The 18,359-nt window shown below is 36.6% G+C and overlaps 1 protein-coding gene across 3 annotated transcripts in view; it reads right to left on the bottom strand.

Moving 5' to 3' along the window:
* LOC117329118 (rho GTPase-activating protein 7-like) overlaps positions 1 to 18,359 on the bottom strand; it is a 140,889-nt gene that overhangs the window by 62,738 nt on the left and 59,792 nt on the right. For all 3 annotated transcript variants that reach the window (XM_033886858.1, XM_033886860.1, XM_033886861.1), the window contains one exon: positions 12,455 to 12,482. In XM_033886858.1, coding sequence (XP_033742749.1) covers positions 12,455 to 12,482 — 28 coding nt within the window. The remainder of the gene's footprint in view (positions 1 to 12,454; positions 12,483 to 18,359) is intronic.

Here is an 18,359-nt window from a genome sequence, read left to right as displayed (position 1 = left end):
ACCTAGTAATATAGGGTGATAGACAAGGACCAAACCTAGTAATATAGGGTGATAGACAAGGACCAAACCTAGTAATAGGGCGATAGACAAGGACCAAACCCAGTAATAGGGTGATAGACAAGGACCAAACCTAGTAATAGGGCGATAGACAAGGACCAAACCTAGTAATAGGTGATAGACAAGGACCAAATCTAGTAATAGGGTGATAGACAAGGACCAAACCTAGTAATAGGGTGATAGACAAGGACCAAACCCAGTAATAGGGTGATAGACAAGGACCAAACCTAGTAATAGGGTGATAGACAAGGACCAAACCTAGTAATAGGGTGATAGACAAGAACCAAACCTAGTAATATAGGGTGATAGACAAGGACCAAACCTAGTAATAGGGTGATAGACAAGGACCAAACCTAGTAATATAGGGTGATAGACAAGGACCAAACCTAGTAATAGGGTGATAGACAAGGACCAAACCTAGTAATAGGGCGATAGACAAGGACCAAACCTGGTAATAGGGCGATAGACAAGGACCAAACCTAGTAATATAGGGTGATAGACAAGGACCAAACCTAGTAATAGGGTGATAGACAAGGACCAAACCTAGTAATAGGGCGATAGACAAGGACCAAACCTGGTAATAGGGCGATAGACAAGGACCAAACCTAGTAATAGGGTGATAGACAAGGACCAAACCTAGTAATATAGGGCGATAGACAAGGACCAAACCTGGTAATAGGGCGATAGACAAGGACCAAACCTAGTAATATAGGGTGATAGACAAGGACCAAACCTAGTAATAGGGTGATAGACAAGGACCAAACCTAGTAATAGGGCGATAGACAAGGACCAAACCTGGTAATAGGGCGATAGACAAGGACCAAACCTAGTAATAGGGTGATAGACAAGGACCAAACCTAGTAATATAGGGTGATAGACAAGTTATGACCTAGGAATCTTAATCTGATCAAAACCATGTCAATAAAATAAATATTACTAAGATATAAGATCAAGACTTTATAACACACAGTAATAGATTATTATTATTCTGACAAATTCCTTTATCTACACAATTAAGTATTACTTAATAGTTTTTCTATTCATAATTTTATGAATGAGACTATAATAACATTATCAGTTTGCTTTTTTGCGTATTTATTATTAAGTTTAGTACCCCTCATCATCATCAGACTTACAATATGCCTGGTCAGTTTTAGGTCATTCATCAGGCTTGTCATTTAGAATATCTTTCAGTACAATGGACCCCTTTTGTACTAGCTGTAACCCACTTTCCTACATGACATTCAGAGCATGGCCGATTTATCTCATTTGTATACATCTGCTACCATAAACCGCCATCACTCATTAAAGCTTTGATGTCAGGTCAAGCTGGTTATCAGCTAAAATTTAATTTACTTGCTAATGCGAAAAAAGAAACAAACCATTTGACAGTTTTTATTGTACAAAAAAAAAGGAATGCAATCATTTAAAAAGATGTTGATCAATTGTTATGTGGTTGATAAAACCTTCATCATTCATTTTAAAAAGCTGTTTACAAAATAAGAGACAATATGATAAATGACAAATGATTAATTCAGATACAGGCTATGTGCTGAAAATGTATTTTCAAAAAAAAAAAAAAGGTATAGGCTTTGAATACAGTATATATATGCCTTAGGAGCACTAGAATGCAACATGTTGTGTGAAGGTAAAAACACGCCGGAGGTTATACACAATGATTTATACAAAACAGAAAAATAAAACTAATATTCAGGTCACTGACTCGGATTTACATAAAAATTTGAAAGATCTTTCAAGGGGTTTCAACAGACTTTGTCTTATATTCAACCACAACATCCAAAAAACACAATAGACTTGCACATGTCCCATATTAGTGCATTCATTTACCCCCTTCACTTGATGTGTAAGCGATACTCTGCCACAGATCTTTCTCTTGTATACTATTGATATTGAAATTCAATGTGTTTATATTCACTTGGATCAAATGTATCATGTGGATAACCATTTAAAATGCTAGGGCCTGTCTGGTTAGTACAGCGACATTAATGCCAAGACCTCGACAGGCAAACTCCAAAATGTAGACACTGCTGCTGTCCGAAATTGGATATCATGATTTTAATTTGATTTGATTTGGCAAATTAAAAACCTTCATCAACCCCATTTTTTTTACCCCTTGCCAGGAGACTCAAGAAATATAAACTCCAAGTGTTAATGCTATAGACATGAGTATGACAGGAATAAGCTCTCAAAAATACTGATGACAATGAAATATCAGACGTATCCAAGATATATTATGTAAGTAAACAATTAAGAAAGATGACATAATTATACACTATTATCTGTGTATGTCTCCAGGAGACATTGAAGTACATAAGTCCACAAGAAACAGTAAACATGTATCCATGTCCCTCTCCCTAGCGACAGTTAAGTACATACATTTATAAGTACGGTGAAATATCTAACACTGTCCTATACTATAAAGTACACACGAAATAGTATTTACTGGTATCTTGTGTCACCAGGCCTTGTAATTAACTGTAGCCCCTCCACACCGGCCTTATCAGGGCTAATAGTAGTGTACCTATATAATCAGGTTATTAAGTCCTGGTCTATTTGTGCCCACGTCGTTATGTAACACCCTGTAGACCCAACTTTTATCACAGCCAGTCCCTACATACTTCTAACATTCCCCAGTCCCACTCTTTCTGATAACGCTTGAACCGGGGATTAATAAATTAGATAAAACTCTTGTATACAAATTAGAAATGAGATTAGCTTGCTGGTGTTAAATGCAATAAAAACTATACTATATAACATAAGGGCCCAGGTTTTTTTTTATCAGTCTAATGCCAGGTTTTTTATTATCAGTTTAATGCTAAATGTCTTCCAAGGTTCCCACATACCACCTAACTTAACGGATAATGTTACATCATTTAATGACATATATTCAATATTTCAGTATCAAATCTTTCAATAAAGAAAATAAAACTAAACCACAGAGTTATCCTGATAATGCATGTCTTGAAAATTAAAGATTTAAATTTCATAGTTGGGTTGATTACTAGACGATGAGAGAATTAAAGTGACAAAAAAATCCTCAATAAATTCCTTCATTACCTGCGATTTTTCTCTGTCGCTGACGTCCAAGTACCTCTTCAAGTCCTGTACACCTCAACCCCCGCACTCGATCACTAAAGCTCCGCGTCCACTTATGACTCCCAAATGCCATGCTTATCGTCCCAAAAGACTGGAGTTTGGCTCCACAAATCATCTCAGAATTATTTCAGGTAAACTCAATATTCCATAATTGTTTAAAAGTGTATGAACATATATCCACAATTTTTTCCATTACTGAAGATACTTCCTTCCAAAGAATAATAGCGTTAATTATGAAAGATAAAAAGCCCATGAAATAACATTTTGCATGTGTAACACAAATTCAGCCACAACATCTTCTGTCCATTTCAAAACTAAATCAATCTGTGAATTTACATAAGTATGCATCCTTCAATATTCTCAAATAACCTCACATTTTTTTTCACGTTGTTAAAAAACACCATCCAATTTGTTGTGATGAAAATGTGTGTGGTAATATATATAATCGTAGTGTAGAGTTACACTGGCTGTCTCGAGTTACTCTGGTCACACTGTCCTTCTCATAGACGTAATAAACGCCAGACAGGAACCAAGTATTCAACCTGTTTCATCTGTCAAAAAATCATCAGGTGTGACAAAGCCTTGTTTCAGATGACAATCATGTTAACGATTTTCAACCCAAGGTAACACAGATATAGACACAATATATAATGCCACACACAGGATCAGGCTGCTAAAATATCCTCCAATCAGAAAATAAAAATAAACTTTTTTTTGTTCTTGTTCGCTAGTAAGGATCCAGACTGTGTTCCGATTATTGCATGATTGAAAGAGTAGCTGGTGTTTATGGCCATGGCTATTGAGCATGCCTACTCACTAATGACCACCAGCCTGACACTAGAACAGGCTATACCCATCTCACGCTTGGTTTCTTCTATCAGGTGAATGAAGGGAATGAAGATAGGCTGATCTCTGCTGAGCCTAGACAATGGTTCAGGACAAGCCTTATGAGGCTTGGCTCGAGAACTTAGCCAGATAGTGAGTTTCTACAAACAAACACCTGTGCAAAATTGTTCCAGGGTTGAACAGTTCCGTACTTATTACCATCACCAATTAAACACTTGATGTGAGAATACCACTATAACATGGCACATTGCTCAGAAAAAGCTTCTTATTTGCTGACCAAAAATGTGTACAAATCCACTTATTTTACTTTAACACACAAACACTTGTCCAAGTTTCTCTGTTGCCAAAATATGAATGAGCGTAATTCAGCGCAGTGTTCCGATACCTGAGCTCAACTCTGTAGGAGGAGATTTCATCACAGCCAGCACTTTTGAAACTTCATTGATATAGAAATCACACGGAGGGATGTAGAAAAATAAATATGGCCATTCAGTAACCTAGGCCACTTAACCTTCCTTTATAAGTTTTCCTACTATAAAGTTTACATCTGTCCAAACTTTTATGACTTGAGGTTGGGATTCGGCCAACTGCTTGACTCTGTTGACTGTAGAGAACACTTGTTGAGAATTTTACAGGGCCAGAATGGGTCACTCTAGAGCAGTGTGTGACCTGTAACCTAAGAAAGTCTATCATTTATACATTGAAATCATCTGTACATTGGGAAGGAGGCCAACCTCCATCCAGCTCTCCATTCAATTGCACACTTGTTGAAAATGCACTTATCTTGCCCCAAGCTTTACAGGAAAAGTAAACCCAAAAGTGTTGTGGATAGACATATCAGTGTTCAACACTGATCATATCTTGGTCAGGTTTTGGGTAGAACACCCATACATACTATCACGGCTCCTATCATTCATAAACACTTCTCCTGGATACATAAACTACAACACACTGGAAAAAGCTCTACAGGAAATCCTTCTTCTCTTGGCCAGTGCTTTCCTCCACATCTAGACACGCCCAGGTATTTACCTGCACATGACCTTGTATAATTTGTTTCATATCTACATAATGGCCTTCAATTTTTGTGAGAGTGTTCATGGGAAACTGCTTATGTTACAAATTATATTAAGGCACTGATTCTATGATGGTCTGCTGAATTATCATATGATACACGAATGTTCTTTCAATCCAAACTCCAAAGAAGATCAATTAACTTATGATCACAAGGGTCTACATGAAAAACCATTACTGTGAGATTATTCAAACTCAAACCTACTAAAATCCACGATAAAGAATTTAATATCAGAAAATTGCAAAAATTGTGTTTTTAAATTCTAAGATTCCACTTTGGAAATGAATACAATTTCTAGTTCCAGGTAGACCATTTGGGCAACCTGTTGATGATTCCTGCATCTCTCCACATCAACACTGGGATACTGATCAGCTGTAACAACAGGTTCCCGAGAAAAATACGCACAAATTTCCTTAGCTTTCGACAAACGACTCCATTATAGAGAGATGCTAATGTACCAATCCTCTGGTAGCTCAGGCCTATTCCTTTTAATTAAGATGTATATCAGGTATATTCTGTGTACAATTCCCCTATATAACTATACCAAGCATGTAAACCAAGCAATATCTAGATTCCCTTTCAATTCAAAGAGGCTGATATTTTTTTTTATTTCCATAGAAGCATAATCAAGCTCAAACAATGTTCTCAATAAACATCAGAGTTGAACCTCTAATCCAGCATGCCCATACATGTGTTTTGATATACGTCATACTGCTGACAAGTTGCCAAATTGCTTCATCAGGAATTCAGTTAATGTAATGATGTAAAAGCAATTTTGATTACAGAAAATTACTAAGTAAGCTCGTCATTCCTGAAACATAAAACAGACTGATGAACGAGAGGAACATTAAAATTCGGTGAAATGTTCAGAGACATACATTGATTTCAAGGTTTCTGGATCTAAATACCTCACTGGCATCTCTTTCTATTTACAATTAACCAACTCCTCGATATCAAAGACGATTACATGACCCGCTGACAGACCTATTAAGTTGTGGATAATAAAAACAGTATCTATGTGTCTGAATACATGCCTGGTACCACACGTAGGTGAGCTGTAGTAGGTATAATGTGTAGATGTATCTAATGCTATAGTGTCTGTATGTTAGATACATTATCAGTTTAGTTATTACAGAGGCACTGGGAGGTCAGGCCATACATAGATCTCAGATAGACACCTGTATGAAATGTGTAATTACAGGTGCGATGTAAAAATAATCTATTGTTGTTCATAGTCTTATAAACACATCTGTCTTGCATTATCCGTACAAATGATTTACATTCAAGAAACCAGACCTTCAAAACAGTCCCTGCACGTTGTTGTTTTGGTAATTTCACAAAAACTCTTAAACGGTTAACAGTAATTGCCAACAGGTGTTTAGCATTCGAATATCAGCTAATGTATTACATCTGATATTTATCATGTTTCCTCGTTGGTGTTTTACAAAATATCATCAGTACTCTTAGGCAAAGATGGTCTACGATTTGTTCATACAGATTAAACACACAAAGTGGTGATCCCAATTCCTTCTGTAAAAACAGGATGAAGGTTTATAGCATATTACACAGTGAAATGACTTCCTCACTTACACAGTTTCAGTTACAGGTTTATTACCTGATAATAAAGATTTTCCATGACTTGTGCTTCTGATACTTTAAAGGTGAATCCTAGACAATTAAGTCATGAAACTTAAAAATAAAAGTGATCAAATTAAATTTGATCTGTATCATAAGAAATCTTAAACAAAAATATATATACAATACAATAGGCTGGTAGCTTTAGAGCTTCAAAGTGAGCTTTATGTAAAAATTTGTCAGTCCAAAAAGAGATTAGACTTTCAAACAAGAGGCCCATGGGGCCTGTATCGCTCACCTGGTTGGATTAGACCAAATGTCAAAATAATGTTCATATTCAATTTGTTTTATTTGTAAATCTCTAACAACGCTATATATGGTTATAGTGTGGGAATCCGAACTGCTTTAAAGATTAATGAAGTCCAGACTCTCTTAGGTCTCAAAGACCTCAAGAATTGTTTTTAGAACATGCATGCATTCATCACTTTATGACTAGTAGCAATTTAAAGGAATTACCTCTATTTCCCATATTAGGCCCCGCTCCTTTGGCCCCTCGAGGGTCAGAGTCACCAATTATGCAAAATCTGTTCGCCTTACCCCAAGGATGTTTCTGACCAAATTGGGTTCAAATCCATTCATAACTTTATGACTAGTAGTGATTTAAAGGAATTACCTCTATTTCCCCTATTAGGCCCCGCTCCTTTGGCCCCTCGAGGGTCAGAGTCACCATTTATGCAAAATCTGTTCCCCTTCCCCCAAGGACATTTCTGACTAAATTTGGTTCAAATCCATTCATAACTTTATGACTAGTAGCGACTCAAAGGAATTACCTCTATTTCCCCTATTGGGCCCAGCCCCTTTGGCCCCTCGGGGGTCAGAGTCACCATTTATGCAAAATCTGTTCCACTTCCCCCAAGGATGTTTCTGACCAAATTGGGTTCAAATCCATTCATAACTTTATGACTAGTAGCGATTTAAAGGAATTACCTCTATTTCCTGTATTGGGCCCCGCTCCTTTGGCCCCTAGAGGGTCAGAGTCACCATTTATGCAAAATCTGTTCCCCTTCCCCCAAGGATGTTTCAGACCAAATTAGGTTCAAATCCATTCATAACTTTATGACTAGTAGCGATTTAAAGGAATTACCTCTATTTCCCATATTGGGCCCCGCTCCTTTGGCCCCTCGGGGGTCAGAGTCACCATTTATGCAAAATCTGTTCCCCTTCCCCCAAGGACATTTCTGACTAAATTTGGTTCAAATCCATTCATAACTTTATGACTAGTAGCGATTCAAAGGAATTACCTCTATTTCCCCTATTGGGCCCCGCCCCTTTGGCCCCTCGGGGGTCAGAGTCACCATTTATGCAAAATCTGTTCCACTTCCCCCAAGGATGTTTCTGACCAAATTGGGTTCAAATCCATTCATATCTTTATGACTAGTAGCGATTTAAAGGAATTACCTCTATTTCCCCTATTGGGCCCCGCTCCTTTGGCCCCTCGAGGGTCAGAGTCACCATTTATGCAAAATCTGTTCCCCATCTCCCAAGGATGTTTCAGACCAAATTAGGTTCAAATCCATTCATAACTTTATGACTAGTAGCGATTTAAAGATATTACCTCTATTTCCCCTATTGGGCCCAGCCCCTTTGGCCCCTCGGGGGTCAGAGCCACCATTTATGCAAAATCTGTTCCACTTCCCCCAAGGATGTTTCTGACCAAATTGGGTTCAAATCCATTCATAACTTTATGAATAGTAGCGATTTAAAGGAATTACCTCTATTTCCCCTATTGGGCCCCACTCCTTTGGCCCCTCGGGGGTCAGAGTCACCATTTATGCAAAATCTGTTCCCCTTCCCCCAAGGACATTTCTGACTAAATTTGGTTCAAATCCATTCATAACTTTATGACTAGTAGCGATTCAAAGGAATTACCTCTATTTCCCCTATTGGGCCCCGCCCCTTTGGCCCCTCGGGGGTCAGAGTCACCATTTATGCAAAATCTGTTCCCCTTCCCCCAAGGATGTTTCAGACCAAATTGGGTTCAAATCCATTCATAACTTTATGACTAGTAGTGATTTAAAGGAATTACCTCTATTTCCCCTATTGGGCCCAGCCCCTTTGGCCCCTCGGGGGTCAGAGTCACCATTTATGCAAAATCTGTTCCCCTTCTCCCAAGGATGTTTCTGACTAAATTGGGTTCAAATCCATTCATAACTTTATGACTAGTAGCGATTTAAAGGAATTACCTCTATTTCCTGTATTGGGCCCCGCCCCTTTGGCCCCTTGGGGGTCAGAGTCACCATTTATGCAAAATCTGTTCCCCTTCCCCCAAGGATGTTTCTGACTAAATTGGGTTCAAATCCATTCATAACTTTATGACTAGTAGCGATTTAAAGGAATTACCTCTATTTCCCCTATTGGGCCCCGCCCCTTTGGCCCCTCGGGGGTCAGAGTCACCATTTATGCAAAATCTGTTCCCCTTCCCCCAAGGATGTTTCAGACCAAATTGGGTTCAAATCCATTCATAACTTTATGACTAGTAGTGATTTAAAGGAATTACCTCTATTTCCCCTATTGGGCCCAGCCCCTTTGGCCCCTCGGGGGTCAGAGTCACCATTTATGCAAAATCTGTTCCCCTTCTCCCAAGGATGTTTCTGACTAAATTGGGTTCAAATCCATTCATAACTTTATGACTAGTAGCGATTTAAAGGAATTACCTCTATTTCCTGTATTGGGCCCCGCCCCTTTGGCCCCTTGGGGGTCAGAGTCACCATTTATGCAAAATCTGTTCCCCTTCCCCCAAGGATGTTTCTGACTAAATTGGGTTCAAATCCATTCATAACTTTATGACTAGTAGCGATTTAAAGGAATTACCTCTATTTCCTGTATTGGGCCCCGCCCCTTTGACCCCTTGGGGGTCAGAGTCACCATTTATGCAAAATCTGTTCCCCTTCTGCCAAGGATGTTTCTGGCCAAATTTGGTCAAAATCCAATAAGAACTTTTTGACTAGTAGCGATTTGAAGCAAATGTTGACGGACGACGGACGGACGGACGGACGGACGACGGACGGACGACGGACGCTGCTCCATGACATAAGCTCACCGGACCTTCGGTCCAGGTGAGCTAAAAATGGGGAAAAAATCATTATAAAAAGTCAAAGTATCATTAAATAACACCAATAGGTGGATAATAAAAACAGTATCTATGTGTCTGAATACATGCCTGGTACCACACGTAGGTGAGCTGTAGTAGGTATAATGTGTAGATGTATCTAATACTATAGTGTCTGTATGTTAGATACATTATCAGTTCAGTTATTACAGAGGCACTGGGAGGTCAGGCCATACATAGATCTAAGATAGACACCTGTATGAAATGTGTAATTACAGGTGCAATGTAAAAATAATCTATTGTTGTTCATAGTCTTATAAACACATCTGTCTTGCATTATCCGTACAAATGATTTACATTCAAGAAACCAGACCTTCAAAACAGTCCCTGCACGTTGTTGTTTTGGTAATTTCACAAAAACTCTTAAACGGTTAACAGTAATTGCCAACAGGTGTTTAGCATTCGAATATCAGCTAATGTATTACATCTGATATTTATCATGTTTCCTCGTTGGTGTTTTACAAAATATTATCAGTACTCTTAGGCAAAGATGGTCTACGATTTATTCATACAGATTTAACACACAAAGCTTTGTATGTATCATAAGAAATCGTAAACAAAAATATATATACAATACAATAGGCTTGGGTGGAAATCAATCAACTGGTAGCTTTAGAGCTTCAAAGTGAGCTTTATGTAAAAATTTGTCAGTCCAAAAAGAGATTAAACTTTGAAAAAATCATTATAAAAAGTCAGTGTCGTTAAATAACACCAAATAGGACGCTTGTGAGATGTAAAGTTTGGAATTATAAACATTTCAAAAATAAACTCAACAACATATGTATGCAAATTCTGTCATACATCAATTACCTACATTACATTTCTTAGCTGATCTGTGTGGAGTCAGTGAGAAGGGAGGTAAATCTGACATCTCCTTCAGTGATTATGTTGATTCCCTTATGTAAACATGAGTATTAACCTATATCTGGTCCTGAGGACACCTATATAATATACATCCCCTCAAAGTCTCATTCCAAGGTCAGTAGGCGAAAAGAATGTTTTTTGATGACAAGTTTAATACTTTTATCAAAACATTTTAATCCATACTCAAGAATAGAATACCTCTATGGATACCGAGTAATGTTACTCTGTGTTAAAATCAAACTTTCAAATGGTCAAGACTGACCGGAGGTGTGGTGATTGTGTATGTAGGACAATCAATGTTGACCTTTATCTGATGTTGAGTTACACTCTATTTGCCTAGCCATGAATCACACCTGGAGATTGGCTTGTAATTTCTCGGCCAAGGTTTAGGGTTTGTAAACATCCACATCAACTTTGTGTTTAGAATTTCTAATCAAATATAGACGGTGTTTAAATTTTCTACTTCAAATACATGACCTATCTATTGAGGTTTCTGAGTCACACAGGAAAAAGATAAACATGAGTATATTCATTTTTGGGTCATCTTCACCGAAATAATTGCAAAAATGTTGTTTATAATCTTCAAGTCAAAATGTCTCTTATGCATACAGATATGCATACAGATATTTACCTATGGCATAAACACCTACTTTTTTTTACAACGAAACTGCTTAGAAAAGAAAGATGTTCACTGAAACAAATTAATTGCTGAATGGATTCCAATATTAGGGGTTATTTTTAGATGCATGCATGCAACTCACAAAATATGTTTTATTGGGTTAATCTGCTATATCTGAATATTAAAACAAATTTAAAAGCAGTTGGTGAAATTAAAGTAGGAATCATAGAAAAATATATTCGCTAGTAAAGGGCCATAACTCTGTATCTAAACGAACACAACAAAGGGCTGTAACTCTGTATCTAAAGGGACGCAATAAAGGACCATAACTCTATATTTAAAGGGACACAACACTCATTCTGCCACTCCCTAAATCTGGCAAATGAAGACTTATCGTGACAGGCTATTATAAGTCACTATGACAAAGTTTCATTAGAAAGAAAACATTTGGCCCCATCCAACAGTAGGGAATTAATTATCATCATTGTACCACTAAACATTACTACTGATTTTCATGGTAACCTGTGACAATTGTGTTATGGTATGCAACTGACATAGTTGACAGTAAAACTACCTGCCCTCCTTATATGGCAATTTCAGCATCATCTACATTCCTTGTATGGTAGTCAGCATCATCTCATCCCTTTTTGGTATTAGTAAATAACTTACCTGTATCTGTCAATAACGTGCAGCATTTGTTGTGTTATTTTCACATTAATTTTGTAAGACAACATTTCAATTATACCAACATTTTCAAAATAATTGAAATCTTATAGAATTTCAGTCTTAAATAATATAATTTTATGAAAAGAAAAACTAGAAAATGTTTCTGCACAATGTATTATATAGATATATATATTCTATATTTTTATAACAATTTTACTATTCCGTCTTTTGTAATGCAAGCACAGTTATCTGCTCTTGTGAGCAAGTATTATAGCTACATCATTAGTAATGTGAGAAAATTATGCCATTTTTTCAGAATTTTTTTAAGTTACTCTATCAAACAAATGACATACAAATGTAACAATCAATACCTGTTCACAAGAGCACATAACTCTGAAAAAAAAACCAGAATACATATCTATTAATGATATTTGAAGTGATATATACAATATAAAAAAAAATCCCTTACCTGCATCTCCTTTTGCAGGTTGTAGTTTCTGAAAAAGAAAAGAAAAACAAGTTTTGAATGAGAATACTTATTACAAATCAATTTCTTTAATGATAAAGCAAAAACCATTCTGCTAGTATGTATAGACATTTTCCTATTCATAGTTTCAAAAATCATAACATAACTGAATATTTGCAGGGTGGGGCACAGAAATGATACTATAAATTAATAATTCGCAATATTGTTTAAAGTATTTTGAAAATTGTGATTTTATATGTAAAATGACACTTCATTGTATATGATAAACTGGGGCAACAGAAACTCTGACAGGGAAAGAGGAGACAGAGCGATGAGTCTGGAGAGTCTGACTGACAATAGTGGACAAAGGTATTAACAGTATCACCTGGCCCAGTGACTGTTGGGGTTCACAGGTAAACCTGTACCTGTAAAAACATCTACAACATTGGTAAGGTTAATTTATAACCTTTATATCTACAATGTACAGGTATCGACCTAGGTCAGGCACTTTGTTTAAAGAAGTTCAAACTTCTAACACATGTTTGTAATAAATCATTCCTGTTCTCCAAACACCGTACAATAACATCTGCCAGCTTAGAAGCTGTATGTGTCTTTTATATATGATGAAATCCCCTTTTAAATTGCATTATACGCAAAATTCTGGTACACAGTATAAAGCCGAGTTTGTTAAACACACAAAAAGCACACATCTCAGTTTATTGATGAATGTAAATGTGTGTTTGTCTTCCTAATTTTTGAACTTGATAAAAAATGTTTGAAATTCACACAGAGCCTTTCTTGTGCTACATTAAAATACATGGACAAGCAAGTTTCTTTGCATAACAGTTTACAGTAAATATATCAAGAAAGCTTTGTCAATATCCTACAGGGTTGGAAAATGGACCTTTACAGAACAAGAATTCCTTCGTTAGTAAAATATATGTCTAAAAGACTTTGTAAACATTCTAAGCAAACTGGTGGTACTCTAGTACATTTTTATTGGTATACTTAACTTATCACTCAAGAATCGTAGGTATATGTATGGGTATATATGAGATGAAAATCATATTCAAAAGCTTAGTAATGTTGAAGATCATTTATAGTAGTATAGTTCATACAGTTCCAACTGAGTCGGTAGTATTTAACATGAAACAAAAACGATAAATCCTCCCGACAAACACCCCAGGTCATACCCTGGTTATTTATGCATTCATAACTTCACAGAATAATGTTCTATTGCTGTGATTTCCTTAAGCTTTAACATGAGTCTTGGTCTCCTAAATGTCCTCAAGAGTTACAATGTTCTAAGATGTCCTTTCGTGACTGTCATTATAGTGGAGCTTAAGAAGACAGGCAGAACCACGCACCATTATTTTGTATGCTGCCCTATCTAGGCGGGCTGGATTAAAATTCCTATGATAAATACTTTTACATTCTCTGGGGAGTGCTAGTTTTAAAATTCACCCTAAGAAGATTGTGGATATGATTTTTTTAACTGTCATGCCTTAAATCTGAATTATTTCCAATAGCTCAAGAGGTTAAGTTTTACTGGGGCAAACATTAAGCTTAAGAAAGTTTATTACAGGCAGGTATTATTAAGAGACGGATCAATCTACCTAAACGAGAGGTTTTAACATATAGTTATTATCATACAGCCTACAAAAGCCTTACGTTTAGGATTATAATCCCACCCCTGGATTTTCATAACTTGAATTGCAGAAAAAAGTATTTAGGCCAGACAAAATCTAACATGTATTACTTAAATGTGTTTTTGAAAACAATTTTGAACTTTTTCTTTTAAATTTAATGAGCTGGATTCCCAGAGAAAACATCAGGACTGTTGTGTGTCTGTAAACAGGATGTTATGTCGACCCTTTAGTTGACTGGGCGGTTATCGGGCCATGTGTGATGCTTGTGAGGATGACAGAAGTTAGGGTGTGGTATAGTTACCGTAATCTATCAGTTAGTCTACCAGGGGAGGACAAAGATGGATTTAATATACTTACCTCCACATGAAAATTACGAATTTATAACATGAATGTCATAAACGAGCAGAAATCTTTGAATGTACTATGCTATGAATAACAGCAGTATGATGGAGGTATATTGTGAGGCAGATACCCTCCGATTTCAGTATTATACCCTATCTTCAGTAGCGATGGGGAAGGTTGGGAGTATATATATATGTTATTCTTATCTAAAACAAAAGTCTTCCATACTATAAATTATTTCATTATGAAAATAACTAGAACAATCAGCATAATAATGTTCCCTATTGAGGAAACCTATAGTCAGTGCCCGACCCTGGTAGAGGACTAAATAAGGACCAAGGTTAGGTCGTCCTGTTAGAGGACTAAATAAGGACCAAGGTTAGGTCGTCCTGTTAGAGGACTAAATAAGGACCAAGGTTAGGTCGTCCTGTTAGAGGACTAAATAAGGACCAAGGTTAGGTCGTCCTGGTAGAGGACTATAATAAGGACCAAGGTTAGGTCGTCCTGGTAGAGGACTAAATAAGGGCCAAGGTTAGGTCGTCCTGGTAGAGGACTAAATAAGGGCCAAGGTTAGGTCGTCCTGGTAGAGGACTAAATAAGGGCCAAGGTTAGGTCGTCCTGGTAGAGGACTAAATAAGGGCCAAGGTTAGGTCGTCCTGGTAGAGGACTAAATAAGGACCAAGGTTAGGTCGTCCTGGTAGAGGACTATAATAAGGACCAAGGTTAGGTCGTCCTGGTAGAGGACTAAATAACGACCAAGGTTAGGTCGTCCTGTTAGAGAACTAAATAAGGACCAAGGTTAGGTCGTCCTGGTAGAGGACTAAATAAGGGCCAAGGTTAGGTCGTCCTGGTAGAGGACTATAATAAGGACCAAGGTTAGGTCGTCCTAGTAGAGGACTAAATAAGGACCAAGGTTAGGTCGTCCTGGTAGAGGACTAAATAAGGACCAAGGTTAGGTCGTCCTGGTAGAGGACTATAATAAGGACCAAGGTTAGGTCGTACTGGTAGAGGACTAAATAACGACCAAGGTTAGGTCGTCCTAGTAGAGGACTAAATAAGGACCAAGGTTAGGTCGTCCTAGTAGAGGACTAAATAAGGGCCAAGGTTAGGTCGTCCTGGTAGAGGACTATAATAAGGACCAAGGTTAGGTCGTCCTGGTAGAGGACTAAATAAGGACCAAGGTTAGGTCGTCCTAGTAGAGGACTAAATAAGGACCAAGGTTAGGTCGTCCTGGTAGAGGACTAAATAAGGACCAAGGTTAGGTCGTCCTAGTAGAGGACTAAATAAGGACCAAGGTTAGGTCGTCCTGGTAGAGGACTATAATAAGGACCAAGGTTAGGTCGTCCTGGTAGAGGACTAAATAAGGACCAAGGCTAGGTCGTCCTGGTAGAGGACTAAATAAGGACCAAGGTTAGGTCGTCCTGGGCCTATTATGGCAAAGATACGGTAACTTCAGTATCTCTCAAATGAATGTACTATATCTAATTGATGTAAACCATACTTAACCTATCCAAACTTAAAAATACACAAAACAGCCACATATATTGTAATGCATATGTAACAGCACCTAGTTCATATCACAAAACGACCGTGGGAAATTGATAGCACACCTTAAAAGTATTAACCATGAATTTATGCAAAATATTTTTAATACAAACTTTTTAATTTCATTCTCTGAATTGGAATTAGTTTGATGGTTTTTTTCTGGTTTGTAGGTGTTTTAATTTATTCTTTTTTGTTTTTTTTATCGTAATTAAAATCTTTTCTGACAATGAAACATAATAGTTTTGGGCACCTGTTACTTACAATGTGTGAAGCACCTGGATAGATATATTTGCTGAACCAACAAAATACCACAAAGTGAGGGATTGTGTTTCTGATGTCATATATACCTCCCACATTTTACAACATGTACGAAATGGCTTTCCCCCCCCCCAAAAAGAGATTTAAATGTATAGAATTAATGTAAAAACTGTGACCAATTAATGTATTAAAGCACTGATTATTTATACACAAGTTAAAGTGTTAACGATAAAAGTATGAATTAGTTTTAATGGGATAAGGAAAACATCCAGTTACTGAAAAAGAAAATCTGCTAAATATCCAATATTCTTTAAAAGCGTAAATTTTTGCTATTATTTGTACAAAATACTGACTCATATTATGATAATATGTTGTTTTGTAATTTCTATTTATTATATAATATATGGCCATATGCAATAATTTTCAAAATGATGATCATGAATTATTTCCATTTTCGGCTGTTGAAATCATCTTAGTTATTACAAAGCATAAATAAATAAAAAAAGGACTATGATAAAAATTATACTGAATATATTAGAAATCATATTTACAGAGAGTAGCAGATCTAGAGGTCATTGCCATGCACACAGAAATGGCCATAATTACTGCTGACCCGTACATTATTTATTCATCTTTATGACATTAACATCCTGTGGAGGCAGAGATCAAAGGTGACCAGAGTAAGGAAGTGACCAGAGGGGTCATTAATTACACCCACACCAGGTGAGAGGATGACCACTCTAATCAGGTGTTAACCAAGGTCAGCCAGGTAAAAATGACAGGCCTATGGTACAGGTGTCAAAGTGTTACCTGTGATTAACACATAACAGGCACCCCTCATCAGGTACTGGACATGTGGATGTGACTGGTCAGGTGTGAACTGGTCAGGTGTGAACTGCTCACCCAGGGTAATGTTAGACAGCTTTTACTGACAGGCATGTGGCTGCTTCCTTAATTCTCAAAGCTAATAATTCTGTCAGAATCTGATCTCACAACCTATAATCACAGCTGCATTTGGAAGTAGCTCCATACTTGTAATGAAAATGGTAGTAAGTTCGAAAGGTAGTTGTTAACATGGCTATATGATTAAAATTAATGTCAAATCCAATTTTATGAAGCTTTTAAAATTGTATGTTTATTTTTCTTCTTTAAAGAATTATTAAATGACCTTGATTCTTGATATTTTTTCATCATATATTTCATGCATTATACATTACAAGCTTTCATTTTTCTCCATAATCACAGTACACTATATATATATAATGACCAATATGTTTTGCTGAAGTTTTATTGGTAGGATTTGGCCACTATCCATGAGACAACTGTTTACCCTTGTGTCTTTGAACCAAAACATTAACCACAATTACATGTATATACTAATTATAGCTAGCACATATAAAAGTAGGATTCTGAAGCTCCTGGGATTAAAATAATTCCTCTTATGCGACTTAGAATTAAACACAATGGTTTCATTTATATGTCTACATGTGCAACAGCAAATCATTTCTATGTACAACACGTCAGCAACAGGTGAAGGTCAACATATACAACGAATTCTACGCATTGTCACATCTAATAAATCATTAATGAGACAGTAGAACTCTTCAGAAGAAGAAATCCTAAACTATTAAGTTTCCAAATGATACCTTTGATCGCAGAATTAATGCTTGTGGATGTTTTGTGAATGTGTTCAACAGAAAATTGTATGGTATCCAATTCAAATTCTCTAGATAAGATTTAAGTAAGGGCATTTCAATTTGAATGTCACCTTCATTTAAACAAGAAATGTATTTGACATGCATTGCAAAGATTCCTGCTTCAATCATTATAGACAAATATGTTGTGTGCCAATTTGAAATTGTCTAATTTCTTCTCCTAAAACTCTTGCCATTCACAAAAAAGAATACAATATTAATCAATTTAAATGTGAAACTTACATCTTATTGAATTAAAATTATCATAAAATTGTTGCCAAGATACAAATCTTGTTTCTGTCACATTGTGCATTCGTTTTATCAACTTTAAAGTTAATCAATGATTCAGTTCTCATGTCAGTAACCAACACTTATCTCACTTACATGTACAGTATCCTCATATTATTTTTCAATAATATT

This window comes from Pecten maximus, chromosome 6 (genome assembly GCF_902652985.1).
Source record: "Pecten maximus chromosome 6, xPecMax1.1, whole genome shotgun sequence".
NCBI classification, from domain to species: Eukaryota; Metazoa; Mollusca; class Bivalvia; order Pectinida; family Pectinidae; genus Pecten; species Pecten maximus.
Note: the sequence above shows the minus strand (reverse complement) of the source record. Positions and strands in the feature narration are given on the sequence as shown.